At 39.6% G+C, this 17,695-nt stretch overlaps 2 protein-coding genes across 2 annotated transcripts; one reads left to right on the forward strand and one right to left on the reverse strand.

The window, feature by feature from the left end:
* Positions 1-1,703: 1,703 nt before the first annotated feature.
* On the reverse strand, positions 1,704-5,358 carry LOC126800348 (subtilisin-like protease SBT3). The gene is made up of 3 exons (XM_050527702.1): positions 4,665-5,358; positions 4,386-4,578; positions 1,704-1,968 (listed from the first exon to the last, which is right to left on the reverse strand). Exons 1-3 carry the CDS (start codon positions 5,356-5,358, stop codon positions 1,704-1,706), a joined length of 1,152 nt encoding a protein of 383 aa, XP_050383659.1.
* A 1,503-nt stretch (positions 5,359-6,861) lies between these two features.
* Positions 6,862-10,390, forward strand: LOC126800362 (protein FAR1-RELATED SEQUENCE 5-like). Its single transcript, XM_050527721.1, has 2 exons — positions 6,862-8,486; positions 9,418-10,390. The coding sequence occupies exons 1-2, from the start codon at positions 6,862-6,864 to the stop codon at positions 10,388-10,390; spliced, it is 2,598 nt and encodes an 865-aa protein (XP_050383678.1).
* Positions 10,391-17,695: the final 7,305 nt, after the last annotated feature.

Raw genomic sequence — 17,695 nt, forward strand, 5'->3', positions numbered from 1 at the left:
TTTTCCGTTTGTTCCTACAGAAAGCAACTTGCAGATATACTCACAAAAGGAGTGTCTAAAAAGGTCTTTTATGACTCACTTAGCAAATTGGGCATGGTTGATATGTATGCGCCAACTTGAGGAGGAGTGTTGGCATGAGCTGGAACAGATGTAAGAGCTGGAAAGCATGAAACATGTTACTCATAGTGGTGTTAACAACTAGGTTTAATAATTAGGATTAGTGCTAATATTCTCCAATCTTTCTTATAAATAGATAGCTTAAACATTGTATCAAATCATCAAATTATCAATCAAGATCAAACAATCAATATAGCATTTCTAGTTTTAACTGAAGAAAGTTTTGCAGACCAACTCTTGGTTCGCTTGTTTGGTAAATGGAATGTGGTTTTTGTGCGGTTTATGGTTACTTAGATTCTGTCAATTATGTGTTTGTGGAAGCCTAGGTTTGTTTAATGGTTGATGTTAGTGGGAATGTGCTTGTGGTGGTGTGAATTTTCAGTGAGTATATGAATTGCGACTATTATGTTATCACTTTAACAAATGTTATGGCTTCTTGTCTCTTCTAATTCACATAAAGATAACAAATTGACATCCAAAATGTCGAATTTGACTTCTGTTTGAAATTGTAGTGCATGTTAAAACTATCGATTTTGCTTAAATGTACAGAAGCTGAAAGTATGATTTAGGGTTGAGGCACCAAATCCGGTTAATTACCATGGTTCCTATTGCTCGATCTTATACTTGATTGTCATAGTGTAGTTGGCTTCTAATACTTATTGAACACCAATCTCTCCGGCGGTAACTGTGACATAGTATTTATCGAACCATCAACTCATTGGATACAGTTCTAGCTCTTAAACGTATGGTTAAGGTTGGAAGGTTGATCGATCAGAACTTGTAAAGTTTTTCAACCTTGTGGGAGCTAGATCAGTTTCTTGCTATATTTCATGGACAAAAGATTGATGTAGTCTTGAGGGCGCGGTGTTGCATGACTTGATATAAATATATATATATATATATTATTGTTTACATGATATTTGCGTATTCTACACAGTTAATTACTTAATTATATGTATTACCGCAATTGAGGGTGTGCAATTTAGAAACCGAAGAAATTAATGCTAGATTGAGAAAGCCACAGAATGTAAGCAATCAATCAACAGACTAATACAATCAAACGCTGGTCACTTCTTATGTTCTAAACTATTTGCATAATTATGACAGCGATCATTTTAACAACAACCATATGTAATCGAAAGTTGTAGCTAGTGAAAATGATTTACAGATAAATGATAATCAGACAACTTAAAGCTAGATCGAGGCCCTAAATTTAGAAAAGTTTTGGAACCGATCGAGAAGCGGCCAAAAACCCTTGGAATGAATTAGGACTAGGTAGACGAAGACACGCTCTGATTTCTTAGTGAACCGTCTGGTTTCTATTTACCCTAGCTAGCTTTGTCTAGTATAAATTGGACCCCCACGTACATCACATTATTGCTACGAAACCCTAAAGCTGCCTCCTTTGAATAGATATATATCTCTTGCCTACCTCTTAGCTTCTATCTCTCGCTCCGGTAACCATGATCCAGTTCTTTAACTTCTTTTCGAGTCCTCGGGTTCTGTTTTTCTTGTTCAGCCTTTCATTTCCCCGCATGATTGATCCTGGTGAGCATTATCTTTCAAGGGTAAACAGCGCTAGCCCCTCACACCTGCTGGATTTTCTGATGCTGCTTCTTGTTGAGTTCATCTACTCCACCGTCGCCGCTATCAATCTTTTTCGCGTGAGAGCTTACTTCTCCAGTATAGATGGCCACTTCGCCTCCAACTTCTTCTCCATTTGTTACCCTGTCTACTTGGTCGTCGCCTTCTTCACTATGCCGCCCCTCTTCGTTTGTGCTCGTTTGGTTTCTCTTGTGGCCGGCACTCGTCTGGCGGCTGTGTTGTTCCCCCAACGGCAGTGAGATCGATCTGGTGAGATGCATGTGGTGCTTGAGAAGATAATTAGAAGAGATCCGGTTTAGGGGGTTTTATTAGATCGAGTCGGATGTATGTTTAAGCTAGCTAGGTTGGTTGTTTTAATAGTACGTCTGAATCGATGGGTTGATGGTGGGTGATCGACTAGGTGCGAGTGGTTGTAGAAGTTATTGTGCTAAAGAGTTATGAAAATCTTTCATCCTTCAATATATCAGTGTTCAATGCTGTTGTTACTTCTTAATGTTTAACATATATACATGAAATGGAATGGTTTCGTGTCACTATAATTAAAAGCTAGGCAGATTGACATGAAATTGCATTCATGCTTCCCAAATTATAAAACCGATTTACTATGAAATCTGCGATCTATATATAACACTGAAATCTCTGGACTTAGGTGGCTACGAAAATCTTTCAAGTTTAAATATTTCAAATTTTCAGTGTTGAATTGTGTTCTTACTTCTTATTTTATCAAGTTCTCACACTTCCCAGATATTGCTGGCGACTTAATTAACTGGTTTACCATCATCAAATAATGTCCATTTTATGCTTATGACTTAAATCTCCAGTCTTAATTAGCAATTGGGTACATAATTCGGAATCAAACATATATGTACCGTACATATCCAGATTGTATATATTGCATTCCCGAAACCTGTTATGTGCTTACTAATAATTTGAGAAGTTTTATTTGAACAGATCGACGTAATACATTAAACAAGCATTTCTGACTAGATCTTAATCACATACAATTCAAGCTTGCCCAATAATGCTTGTTGCAAATTCAAAATAAGAGAAAGGCAGGGTGTAAGAAGCAATATTGCAGTTCTTTTCGATCTGTACGTTGTGGATACGTACAGTTGTTTTCACTACAAGCTCTGCAAGTAAATGACAATATAATATAATATATGTGTGTATTATATTTGTTTGATTAGTTGCTAAACACTTTATATGAATTCATTTGAGGACATTTATACAATTCTACATATGTATGATAAGTTGATGATATAACATTTGCAGGCACTTGCTAACAAAAAAAAAACAATATAATATATGGAGATTGGAGAGGGTATCCAACCTCAACTGCATTCAATTAATTGGCTATTTCCATTTCAATGTTCACCTGTTTTAGCTTTGGCCTTGGTAAGAGCTGTTGTCTTCCCATTTCGGGGTACACGATGAGCTTGTTGCTTTTGAACTTTTGAAGCACTATTACACTTTGATTTTTTTATGTTAGCATGTGAGGGACAACGGACCATTTATGCACAAGGAGCACTTCCACAGTTCAAACAATTCAGTTTGCAACTTCGTATAGCTTCCAGAGGAGCACATTCGATTAAGTAAAACTATACAAATCAACTTGGCGTCGGCAAAGGAATGTTTGTAAAATATATATATATATACAGCCATTCTTGGCTACGCATCAATGTTTTGGTGCAGATTTTAATTTTTTCACCATTTTTCGATCGAATTTTCTAATTTCACCGTCTAATATCTAGATAATATTGTGTAGATCATCTATGCAAATTTTTCAGCCAATTTGGTGATAGTTAAGACCCTCAATTTCTGTTAAAAACATGAACGGTTCATGTTTGACAGAATTCAGTCCGTCCATTTGTTTTTATTATTTTGAGAGTTTTAACGATCACCAAATTGTCTGAAATTTTACAGAGATGATATACAAAATAGTATCTAGATACTAGATTGTAGAGATAAAAAAATCGATTAAAAGGTGGTGAAAAATAGAAATCACACCAAAACCATTAGTGCATACCTCCTTAACTAAGAAATTATCTATCTATCTATCTATCTATCTATCTATCTATCTCTCTCTCTCTATATATATATATATATATATATATATATATATATATATATATATATGTCACGACCCCAAGATTTCAAGTATGAAACTCGAAATTGAAGCCATGAAAAACTCTAAAACAATCTCAATAAATCGAAATCATCTTATCGTCACAGCGTATCGTTACTGAGTTCATAGAACATCCCAGTTGAATTGATTATTACAAAACCAACATATAGATCAAGCATTATATCAAATGAAAATGTAAAATTCTCTCAATCCTCACCACAAAATAAAACAAGGAACTTCAAAATCTTAAGAGTAGTCCTTCAATTTTGCTAATTCACACTTGCAGAACTATCCCCTACACCATCGAATAGGTGCATCGGGATTGTAAAAACAAACCCGGTAAGCTTTGCAGCTCGTATGAGTAAAACAATAATATAACTCGCATATAAATGCAAAAGAAAAATACTGAAAACATTTAATTATAAATGTACTCATGAGTCATAAGACGGCCCATCTGGTTCTCCAATAATATATGAATATATAAGTGCTCATGAGAAATCGGGCAACCCATCTGTTTACCCAATTACATTTATAATACGGGTAGTCTTGAGGGGTTGCATTAGGATCCACCTGACCTGCTCCCATTGCCAAAGGTGAAGCAGGGTTGAAGTGATGATCACCATTGTCGCGAATTGGATTTTGCGTGTTGTCTAGTGGGTTGGCTGTGGTAATCATGGCAGACCTAATAGCAGCTGCACTCCATTCCGGGTGTGCACCTCTCAAAAGAGCAGCTACGCCAGAAGCATGAGGGCAAGCCATGGATGTTCCAGATATCAAATTATAGTCACTTGATAACATACATTTCCACAAATTTTGCCTGCTCCCACATTCGGAGGCCAAGCAGCTAAAACTAATGACCCAGGTGCCATTATGTCCGGCTTTAAGATACCTGGATAACTTGACGATGGGCCTCTTGAACTGTAAGATGCAGCAGCTGGTGCAGGCTTTGTCCCAAGTGAAGTTTGTTGAAATGCGATGCTAACAATTGGGTCAGCACTTCTTGCATATTTGATAAGGGGTGGTGCATCACATGGACTTACCACAACACTAGGAGTTGTAACATATCCTAGTTCACGAATACTAGGATCGTTTGTAATAAAGATAGCTCCAAGCACCTCTGCAGCAATGATATGAGATATTTGGCCATGGATATTCGAAATGTCATCACATATGAGTACCGCACTAGGACCATTATATAATAGGTCTGTGTCGTTGCAAGCTGATAATGTCTTGTTGTAAACCAGTGGAAGCTTTTCTACAATGGCCTTGGTTGGGAACAAGGAAAATCCAGGAACAGTTAAACCGTTACCGAGACGTAATACTCCACCAAATGAGCGGTCTATTGTGCCGGTTGCAACAGTCAAGACCCAAGGGATGCCATTGTGCAACCATCCAAGGCCACCAGGGCCTAAATTTCCGGCTGAAGTTGAAACCACCACATTCTTCTCCATGGCTGCAAAAGATGCTATTGCTATAGGATCTTCATAGAGACAAGTTTCATCAAACCCCATCAGTGTTTTAAAAAGCGCGTCTAAGGCGAGCCTTAAGGCGTAGGCTAAAAGGCCTTAGCCTTAGTTGCCTAGGCGCCGAGGCGCAAAAGGCGCACACCAAGGCGCGAAATGCGTTTCAAGGTGCGGTTTGAAGCGCAAAAGGCGAAAGCCTCAAAAAAAAATTTAATTCATGATTTTTTTAATAGACAATTTTTTTTTATTTAAATTTTTTTTACGGGGTGTTTTAGGTTTTGAGATTGAGACTTTAGAAAGACCACCTCTACCGATCCCCTATACCAAACCTACGTTGGTGTTGGAGATGATGTTGTTGGAGGTGATGGTAGGGCTCGTCAACGGGCCGGGCCTTAATAAATTTAAATAAGTGGCGGGCCGGGTATTTTCACAAATACAAAGATCCAAGCTCGTCCAACTAAAGCGGGCCTTGCGGGCTTTTACGGGCCGTACCGGGCCTTGCGGGCTTGTATTAGAAAAAAATATAATATTCTAATTTAAGAGTTTGAAACAATAAAAGAATTATTAGAAAACATTCTAAAAAAAAGTTACAAATAAATTCTAGTTTCGAAATATTGTCGATTAACACAAATAGATGTGATCGATATATATATTTAGGGATCTTGTTAAAATTTCATCTAATTAGGACTTCGTTTGACCGTTTAAATTTTCAGTTAACAAAAAAAAGAGACGTTTTCACATAATAAAACCTCATTAACCGAGGCTTTTTCAAATGGATTTTCTCGTTGCAACCACGCGCGATCGGTGACAAAAATTATGTGATTTCAAATATGTAAACATCTTTCCGCATTCGCATCTTGGTAATGGGTCTCTCCTTAGGGTATATTAGTGTTGTTTTTGGTGTACCGGAAATTCTGACGGTCAAACGATGTCCGAATTGGATCAAATTTTAAAATGATCATTAATATATATACTAATCACATCGGATGGTGTTGATCGATTCTAAGAAGTTTCATTCATATAGTCGCTTTATAATGTGGGCGACGTCTGGAATGCACCGCGGTGCCGGCTACAGAACTATTTTGTCTCATTACGTGTCAATATGCGATTGGCGCAGGGTATGAGGTCGACCTATTGCTCTTCACGTGGGCGCGGCAAAAGGTCTTTGGCTCTGAACGGCGCGGCTCGATGAAGCCGAATGAGGTCCATTAGAGCGAGCCGATGGTTACATCTGTGTGGATGTGTGTCGGGGAAGTTTTGAAATAGGCGAAACCTGTGAAAATAAGGGCGCCGTCTCGTACACTCTCCCGATTGAAAATAAGGTTCCGGCGCCGATTCTTTAGGAAAGCATCAAACTTTTGGGAGCCCAGGAATGATGGAGATCTTGTAATATAGGCATTGAATATCAAGTGCCCTCCAGATTCAAAGGTTAGGAATTTTGAATTTTCGAAATTGTACTTTGTTGTTTATGAAAAGTATAGCATCGATTTTGTTTGAATGGCACGATGATTCAACGCTCGTCTAAGGTAGATTTAATCGAATCAGGTCTCGATGGCCGAGGAGATCAAGATCAGTGTTCAAATGGTGGAAGAGGATGACTGCGACGGTGATCTTCGATTTTCCGAAAAGAAGTACCACCACCACTTGACGAATGCCGATTTCGACGATGCCGAGACGGAGTGTGGACCGGAAGAGCTGAAAAACTACAGAGATGCGGAGACTCTGGACAGCGAAGATGGGGATATTGCAACACATGAATATACGGAGTTGCCTGAAGTAGGAGGGTACCCAGAAAAAGGATCATGCGATGCTCTGACTGAGGATGTTTGTCCAGATCTTAGCGACGAGACTGACTGGTTTTCAATTATGAAGGGAAAACAGCTGGGGGAGCTATGTATTAAAGACTTCGACAACATCGTTTTTGATAGTGTTGATGATGCAGAGAAGTTCTACTCATACTATGCTTTTATGCTCGACTTCAGCAAGAAGAGGCTCAGAATAGAGAGTGAGGAAATTGACGGTGTTAAGACGATTACGAGGAGGGCATGGGCCTGTTCGAAAGAGGGGAAGTGTGTCCCTAAAAGAAAGGCAAATGAGAAAGTTCTTGGTTCATACGATGTTAATGCATGTGGAGAAGAAGAAAACGAAGGAAGTGATGAGGACATGAATGAAAAAACTCAGGGGCCCCGACTCGTTAAGTGTAAGAAGACGAAGAAGACTGTTGGAAGGGACATCAAATACAGCAGGACTGGATGTGGTGCATATATGGCGATTAGGCTGTTGAGAGGGAAGGGAAAGTACCAGGTCAGTAGATTTTCCACAAAGCACAATCATGGTCTGGCAGACATATTTGAGAGGCATTTTCTACGATCCAACCGCAAGGTGACAATGCAAGACATATTGGAAGTTGAGGCGCTCGGTGATGCCAATGTTTGCAAAAGCGCAGCATTCAGTTATCTAGCTGATCAGTCAGGGGGTGAGGCATTTGTTGGTTTCATGAAGAAGGACTTGTACAACAAGATGGCTCAACATAGAAGGAGCAAGACACAGTATGGCGATGCTGAAGCCGCCATGAACTGGTTGCGAGTAAGAGGAAGCGAGGAGGAGAAATTTTATTGTAGATACATTCGAGATTCAAAGAAGAGGTTAGCGGGACTGTTTTGGAGGGACACACATTCACTACTTGATTACGAATTATATGGCGATGTGGTTGTAATTGATGCCACTTATAAGACGAATGTGTATGGCATGCCCCTAGTGTTGTTTGTTGGTGCAAACAATCACCGAGCCACAGTGGTGTTTGCATGTGCTCTGGTGTGTAATGAGAAGGAGCCCATGTACAATTGGGTGTTTGAGAAATTCCTGGACTGCATGAACAACATGAAGCCAAAATCAGTTGTTACAGACGGTTGCGACTCAATGCGATTAGCTATTGAGAAGCACATCCCCGAAGCGAATCACAGGCTCTGTGCGTGGCACATAGGGAGAAATGTTGGGCAGAACATTAAGGATTCAGAAGTGCAAAAAGCCCTGGGGAAGTTGATATACACATCATATAGTAGAGGCGAATGGCAGAGGGAATGGGATTCTATGACCAAAAAGCACAAGTTGGAGGACAATTCATGGCTGCAAACATTGCACGGGAAGCGCAATAAATGGGCTGAGTCATTTTGCAGGTAGTTTCTATTCACGGCTCTTTTGTTATCTTTTTTCAGAAAATTAGAAAGATCAACCTCTTTAAATCATTTTTTGCTGTCCTTTGTCAAACACATGAAAGATCACCTTAATAAGGTAGGAAAACTATAGACTGTATTGTCATTTGATTATCTAAGAGTAAAACTATATATTGTTTGATGGACTATGAAAAATACCATCGTATCTTATAATTTCACCGCATATGTTGGTTATGTCATCATATAAACGCTTTAGATAAAATGAATTGCAGTATTAGTTGGACACTCGGACTCCTCATCTCGTGATGAATCAGCTTTCTTTAAAAATAAAATTTTCGATGAAGTTAATCAAAGTACTGGAATATGGCTTGATTAGATGTGTTATGTTGGCTAGAGAAAATTTATTACTACCAGAAGGGGTGCAATGTTCTTTAGATTATATTCATTGAATGAGCCCCAGCAGAAATAATTAATGATAGAAGGGACTCCATTCTTCTTACCACCGTAGCTTCAACTCCCCGACTTATTAGAATTGTCATTTATCTTACTGGTTGTGAAATAAGAAGGGAGTGGTTTGGTTTCATTGTTAATATATTTCCTTACAGTTGATTGAAGCTAATTTAGTGAGGGGATTTCTCTGGCAGTTAATATCTTAATATGGTTATTTAGGGTGTAGGGGTAAATATTGTAAACAATCATTGAAGGTTGTTTAAAAATGTTGTTAATTGTTCAAACTTTCTCTTTTATTATGCGGCTGAATTGATACGTATTTATTAGTCTCCCATATTCACAAAATCATGCACAATGTTGGTCATATTATTCTTCTGTGTTATGAAATACTTCATTATAAAATATCAAAGTGGTATGTATCGTAGTTGGTTGTGTAGTATCTCCATACGCTCATTGTCTGATGACCGGATTTTTGAACTCGCAGGGGGCAGTGGTACGCCGGGATTTGCACAACTCAACGCTGTGAGGGCATGAACAGAACTGCCAAATTGAAGCTCAATAAATTCACTACGTTGGTGAACTTCATACCGAGGTATCAAAGATGCATTAGCCGTCTCAGGGACAGGGTGTTGTATGATAACTTCAAGTCCAAAAACCACATCAGAGAATATGCGACACATTTTTTGGATATGGAGCACTTTGTTTTTAACACGTTCACGGATGACATTTACATTGTGATCCGGACCCAGATGGATTTTGAGAAAAAATTTTATGTGACCAGCCGTTTACCTGATTGGGATTTTGAGAATTTGATGGTGTATGTCACTCAATACGGCAAAGTAAGCAGGCGATGGACCGTGCAATACATTGCGCCCAGTGTTTCGACAGGGGTAGAGGAGTCATATACGTGCTCATGTCAGCTATTTGAATCTGACGGTATACCCTGTCCCCACATATTTTGCGTCCTAAAAACAGAAGGGGTCACGGAATACCCCAAATCATTGATTTGTGAGAGGTGGAAGAAGTCTAGTGGGACGAGGCCAGTTGACATGACATCTTTTCACTGCAGCACCGGGTTTAACGCAGCAAGGTACTTAATGCTTGCACACGCTGCAAAGAAAGCTTGTTTTAACTTTGCGAATTCAGACGAGGGTTTTGAGAAGGGGATGACATTTTTAAAGAAGCTCCAAGATGAATCTCTGAAGTTCAGATTTCCTAAGAGGCCCCGATTGATGGTCCAAGACAATGAGAATGTAGTGAGGGACCCCGTTGTCGCACGAACGAAAGGTACCCACTGGAACAGCGAAGAAGGCAATAAGAACAAGGAGGAATCCGGCCGTAAATGTTCTATCTGCCAGAAGACCGGTCACAATAAAACCACATGTCCCACAGTCAAAGTGAACGAGAATGCTGCCAAAGACCCTGCAGATATACCTCTGTCCCAAAACACATGTTGAATACACAGCTCAATATCTTTGAGATGGGACGGTCGACCTCCCACGCACGGAAATGCAAGGCGGCATCCAGCTTATAATGAAAAGGACGATGTTGATCCAGCAACTAGAGGTATTATTCATGATCTGAACTCTCAATTTTTTGAATCTGGGTTCCAATTGCTTAGAGTTCCCCACAGCTCTGACATCATGGTCCGTGAAAACTAGAAAGACTAGACGAAATTCATTGTTTTGCTTCCTTCCTATTTCCATGGCCATAATTAAACTACTGTTTTCCTTATGTCCTTTTTTGCTGTGAAGTGAGTTACATTAGTTTGGTTCTTAATCTTTTGCATGTTCTGATGCAAACTCTTGATAATGTGATAGGCCTGGTTGATGATTAGGGGAAAATGTGAATTTTAGTGGCCATGTAGGACTGTATCAGGTACCCTTTTGTTTTTGCAATATGGAATGCAAGTTTATGCGGAAGAACATATACGGTTTTATTAATTCACTTTAACATTTTTTATGTTGGATTGTATTCCGTAACTATGTTCATATGTGTGCGTGTGGCTATTTCTCAGTGACTGTGTGTAGAGGAACAATGTGTCTGATCCCAAGTGCGCCTGTGGTATTCACACTCAGCTATATTATTGAATTATCCCTGTAGTAGAGATTAGCAGCTGTTTTAATAAACCACTCCCATGGCTAGCCGGAAGTTATAATAAAATATATGATGAATTTGTGGGAAAAGGAATAGTTTTTTTTGTAAAATGTTACTTGCAGTTTCTGGACCAATAAATCGCACATGGTTTAGATTCCTTCGACCATGAAAAATAAAATAAGACACTGCAACATTCACAGATTAAGTCGAGAGTTTAGACGTTGATGAACTAAATTTGAAAGAGGACATGGAAAACACCAAACCAATACTTATACCAGAAGTTTTTACTGTCACCATGTAACAATCTATTTCATTCCATCCTGATCTTTACAACCTCCACTCAAAATATAATCGGTTGTAAATCAAGGAAAGAGGCTCACCCTCTGTCTGTTTGTACTATTGCCGGATCCTTAGTAGTATGTGACTTTAACAAGTTTATTGCAAGAGTTCATACAAGCATGGGCAAGCAAAAAGTAACTATGGAATGATCATGTTAATAGAAGTGATCTGATTAAGGTATATAGCATCAGATAGGTATATCAGGAGAAAATTCTAAAGCGGTCGTTCTTTGAATACAACTTCCATGCAAGAACTAAGCAGACAACTAAACCAAGCACAAAGCTTTGAAGTAGTGATCATGTTCCAGTTAGAAGATATTATAGAGATCGGTCTAATCATTCATCGCTGAAATTGCTGCGGTAGCTGTCCTTGGCATTTCATCGAACAGGTTGTGGGCGTCTGGTTGCTACTGAAGAACAGCTCTCGTCGAGCACATTCCAATGCCACAAATAAATGTTGTTGCCCAAAATCACCAACAGAGCTTCATGTTGAGTATTTTGGCACATGAACTTGTCTCTGGGGCATTTTGTCCAAGTGGAACTCAATTCAATCAATCATCGCCGAAATGACTGAAAAGGTTGTCTTAGGCATTTTGTTGAACATGTGATGGGTGCGTGACTGCTTTGCAAGTGAAACAAGAACAGCAATTTCAATGGCACAGGGGTGGTCCGTGGAAGCTTTTATAGACCCAACTGGAAGATGAACTCCACTCTAGTTTCTGCCTTCAAATTTCTCCTTTGGTTTCGGTAGTTCCAGATTTCAATTGTTACAGTAAAAGGGAAGGTGTGGTTGGAAGAAAGAAAGATTGCGGTACAAGTATAATTATACCTAACAAATTACTTATCAGACTATCCTCATCCGTCAAAAAGTTAATCTTGAAACCACCAGCATTATAATTATGCATTATGTAGTCACGTATCCTTAATCACATCACCATGTTCTCCAGAAACAAATATCATGACCAAGGCATGTAGGTTGAAATTGGAACTAATGGTGTAACCAGCATTCATAGTTATATTAATCACACCCCAACCCCTACAGAACTGGATATAAAATCAAAACCACAAGTTATATCGAATACAAATTACCTAGGCTGTTCATGGCAAAACAACAGCATTAAGTTTTGACAGTCCCTAACATAGAAATGTATTGGCCATGGCTTCGGTATTTTCATATCAAACTAGGAAAATGGTTGTGTCTGCCTACATTTTTATAAAAAAAGCATAATGTCACGGTGCAAGAAGGATAATTACTGAGACAGTGATCAAATATTTAGTTTGCAACTACCTTCCCAGTATATCACCTCCACGAGACTTTAGGCTATGCAGGTACATTATCAGTTCCTTGTCCTCAGCAGATAAATCTGCTATGGTACCGTATTTCGTCTTCGCAACACGGACAGAATGCACTTCACTCCCTGTATAATGGGGTTGCAAAGCATGTACACTGGTCTTGGGCAGTTTGTCCCTGCTAGTGTTAGATAAGCCGCCCTGATACAACCAACCACATTAATCAATATTTTTCCTACCTCAGTAGTGACTTCATTTTGATTTTTCAACTATGGATGCGAGATAAATATGTAATAATAAAAATCCTAAGTCTAGTGTGGATGAACAGGATTACAAACTAAACTTACAAGTTCAAAGTAAATTCTGTCAGTTTCCCGCCTCTCAATTGTAGGTGCAGACTTACAAGTTCAAAGTAAATTCTGTCAGTTTCCCGCCTCTCAATTGTAGGTGCAGCACGTGCTTCCAGTGATGCAAGGACAGCTGACTCCACCTCGTCGACAAAATCATCCATGTGTTCATCAAACTTGTTCGCAACTGTATGCTGCAGTTCTTTCATGGCCTCCCTCATGTAGGCAATATCTGGACCCATACGACGGGCAAATGATTCCAGCCTGGCCACACCTTGTTCTAACACAACCATGTTCTTTTTCAAACCGGAAACGTCGTCCACAAGATTTGTTTTCAAGCCGGTGCTGCAATCGCGTGAACCAGAAATTGATGTAGAGATGGCTGCGGTATGCCGCTTCGTCACCCATACACCTTCAGTGGCTTCGAAACCCCCCAACCCTTCTATCCATTTGAATATCTGGTTACATTCATTCAGGCCGAATGACATCACTGGACCTTCTATCATGGGAACCATCAGTGTTCTCTCACCTAGTACGTTTAGGTAAAAAAGCTGCAGTAAAACTAGGCAGCCCCCTACATGGGGAATTTGGCTGACTTGATAAGTTGTCACGGCCTCCAGCAGCTTTGTATATGCAAACCTGGACCAATTACTCCTTCTAATGGCCAGTGGATCCTTCAAAGGTATCAGCAGCCGTGGATCTACATAACCTGGTCGGGATGGGCAGAACATTGTCGCGAGTGCATACAAACCAAAACTAACCATAAAAAGTGCATCCGATTTAGTTGACAAAATCACCTCAATCAGCTTCCCCAAACTTATGTCAGCATCGTTCCCACAAATCCTTGACTTCCATTCCCCTACCACATCATCCTCCGGTGAGCAGTTAATGTCCACTTCTATTCCGCGACACCTAAGTCCCATAAGGCGCTGGAAGTCCTTCACTGTGATAGATAGGTGTCGGCCATGTATCCTTATTGTTTGTTCCTTCACGTTGACATTATCCAATAGCATTCTGCACAGCGGCAAGTTCAGCTCCTGGCACCCCAACATATCAACTGGTCCAAATCCCATATCCACAATTGCATTTATCCTTTCCTTACTGACTGCGGCGACTATGCGTGAGAATTGTTTCGGATCACAGCCCGGTATTAATTCCCTTTCTATACTACAAGAAATTATGTCAGATTCATTCTCCATTTCATCGGCAAACACGTCACTCTGCATACGAATACAGTTTGTCAATGAACTACACTTTTCAAACCACATCAAGCAATGATATCCCAGTTAGTACACATACCTTCCCGACATTTCTGGAGGTATTAACCTTCATGCTTCTATCGTTCACCCAATTCAAGCTGGTTTGTGTGTTTCAAACATAGTTAGCATGATTACCAGATAGGGATCAAATAAATATGACCTGATTACAAACAAATTTCAATATAATCAAACTCTGAGAGGAAAAGTTACCTAGAATTTTCGAATCCTACGATCCCATCATTCACCATTTCAGCTCGATGTCGCTTTCCATTAACCCCGGCAGTGGCATTTGCCATCGATTTGTCATTCGCCGACATCCCCTGCACCTCATCCAAATCACTGTCTCTGAAACCATTGTTCTTACACAATAAATGGAACTGAACAGATCTACTTATGGGCGGCGCCCGGTTAAACTCTATATATACAGAAAGGAATTACCTGAAAATGAAAGAAACCCCCAAATGAAGGATCTGCGACTACTTAGATGAATAGAGATTCCAAATCGATATCTCAGTCGACAGATGTGGCTCCTCTTCGACGATGAAGGGAGAGGCGGCCCTATTTCGCGGTCAAGGATCTAAACCTAATTCAATTTTGTCCTGTAAATCTTCCCCTACACACCTCCAGACACATTTTACCCTCGCACAGCTGTATCTCAGTCAGCTTGATTGAGCCGCGCCGGAAAATTCTTAGCCAAACCAATTGTACAAAGCTGGTGCCAACGTCGACAACGTAAAGATGACCCAACCTCTTACCACCAATCGCAGCTTGCCACTTATATGGACAAAATAGTTGTGTAGCCGGTGCCGCGGTGCATTATAGACAACGCCTATAATGTGATAGTTTTATTATAAACCTAATATAAAAGTTATAATACATTAGTGGACACTTCGGCGATCGATAATTTCAATTCAAAATATGGTTGATCGACACCAGTAGATGTGATCAGTATATATATTTAGGGAACCCGTAAAAATTTCGTTCGTTTTGAACATGATTTGACGGTTCGTACCAACGGTCAATTAAAAAAGAGGCGTTTTGACATATTGAAACCCCATTAACCGAGACTTTGCCAAATAGATTTCTTTGGTGCGACCGCGCATGATAGGTAATAAAAATTAGGTAATTTCATATATACAAACGGCTTTCGACATTCGCATATTTGTAATAGGTCATCCCTTAAAGCATATTAGTGGTGTTTTCGATTTACTGAAAATTCTCACGGTCAAACGAGGTCCGAATTGGATAAAATTTTTTAATGATCACTAAATATATATACTGATCACATCGGATGGTATTGATCAATTCCGAGAAGTTTCCTTCATATAGTCGCATAATAATGTGACCGTTTTATTATAAACCTAATATAAATGTTATACTACATTAGTTGACACTTCGGCGATCAACAACTCCAATTCGAAATATGGTCGATCGACACGAGAAGATGTGATCGGTATATATATTTAGAGAACCCATAAAATTTTCGTCCATTTTGGATATGGTTTGACTGTTCGTATCAATGATCAACTAAAAAAAAGTGTTTTAACATATTGAAAACCTCATTGACCGGGGCTTTGCCAAATAGATTTCTTCAGTTCGATCGGTAAAACGATAGGTAACAAAACTTTGGTGATTTCAGATATGCAAACGGATTTCGGCATTTGCATATTTGTAATAGGTCTTCCCTTAGGGCATATTAATGGTGTTTTCGATTTACCGAAAATTCCGACGGTCAAACGAAGTCCGAATTGGATGAAATTTTTACAGGGTCACTAAATATATATACCAATCACATCGGCTGGTGTTAATCGATCCTACGAAGTTTCTTTCATATAATCGCTTCATAATGCAATTGTTTTATTATAAACCTAATATAAAGGTTATGATACATTAGTGGACGCTTCGGCGATCAATAATTCCAATTCGAAATATGGTCGAGCAACACCAGCAGATGTGATCAGTATATATATTTAGGGAACCCGTTGGGCTTGCGGGCCTCCGCGGGATTTTCGGATCTGCGGGTTAAATGATGAGGCCTAGGTGATGGTGATAATGACATTTGGATGATGATTTAAATGGTGATATTCTAATTGATGATGATGACGATTTTGAAGCTTGAAGCTAGTCCAAACATTGTTCTTTATTTATTTATTTCAAGACTAGTTAGTACTTTAATATATCGATTTATGTTATGCAAGTTGATTTGATTAATTGCATGGTTTTGATATGTATTTGTTATGAAGGAATAACCATTTATCATGTCTATTTTAGTTACAAATCATGTTATATATAAACTACATATAAGACTAATCAATGCACAAGTATATGAATTCATACATAAGGCTTACGCCTTTTACCTCAAGGCTTACGCCTTGGTGAGGCTCTTCCGAAAACGCCTCGGCTACGCCTTAGCCTTTTAAAACATTGAACCCCATAGACAAGGAAATTACATCCACACCGTCAGCAATGGCTTGGTCTATACCAGCTAGAACATCAGACGCGTAACTCCCCTCACCTTCATCCCAAATGACCTTGTACATAGCAATCCTCGAGCGTGGTGCGACACCTCTGCCTGTTCCATTAGCGTAACCAAAATAAGATGACCCACTGAGAAAGTTCCCTGCAGCGGTGGAGGATGTATGAGTCCCATGGCCTTGAGTGTCTCTAGCAGAGTTCATGCTAAGTACTGTGACGCCAGGGTTGGCAGCCATTACTCCCTTGTTAAAGTATCTTGCTCCAATCAACTTTTTGTTACACAAAGAGGCATTGAACTCTTGTCCAACCTCACATGTTCCCCTCCACCTAGCCGGAATGTCTTTAGTCAGACCATCATCTTTGAAGCTCTCGCTCTCTGGCTAGACACCGGTATCAATGACACCAATGATGATGTCTTCTCCATAATTCGAGGTTGGCCAGAGGCCGGTCGAAGGGCTGAGGGAGAGGAAGTCAGTGGTGTGAGTGGTGTCAAGTGTGACAGTTTTGTCATTGTAAGCTGAAATAAAACCAGGGGACTTTTTGAGGGTCTCGAGTTCATCCACAGTCAGAACTGCAGAAAACCCATGCAATGCATTGTCATAGGTGTATAAAAGGGATGGTGAGAAGCTTTGCCTATCCGATGAGGTTTGAGTTTCTGTTTTGAAGGAATCAACAATGGAGGAATACCAATGTTGATGGCTAGTGAAGAGCTTGGGCATCAGAGACTTGTCCATGTGGACAATATAAGTGGATCTCTCTGCAAACGAAGTGTTAAAATGGAGAGCTAACAGAAAAAGCTGGAGAACAGAAAGAATGTAAGGAAGAGGAACACCACAGTTGATCGTCATGTTTCTTTTGCAACTAGAGCTTTGCTTGGGCATATGCATTATGAGCTCCTTGAGTCCTTGATATATAAGGACTAAAATATAAGTGCTGAAACCATGAAAAAAATAAAA

This window comes from Argentina anserina, chromosome 6 (assembly GCF_933775445.1).
Source record: "Argentina anserina chromosome 6, drPotAnse1.1, whole genome shotgun sequence".
Classification (NCBI taxonomy): domain Eukaryota; kingdom Viridiplantae; phylum Streptophyta; class Magnoliopsida; order Rosales; family Rosaceae; genus Argentina; species Argentina anserina.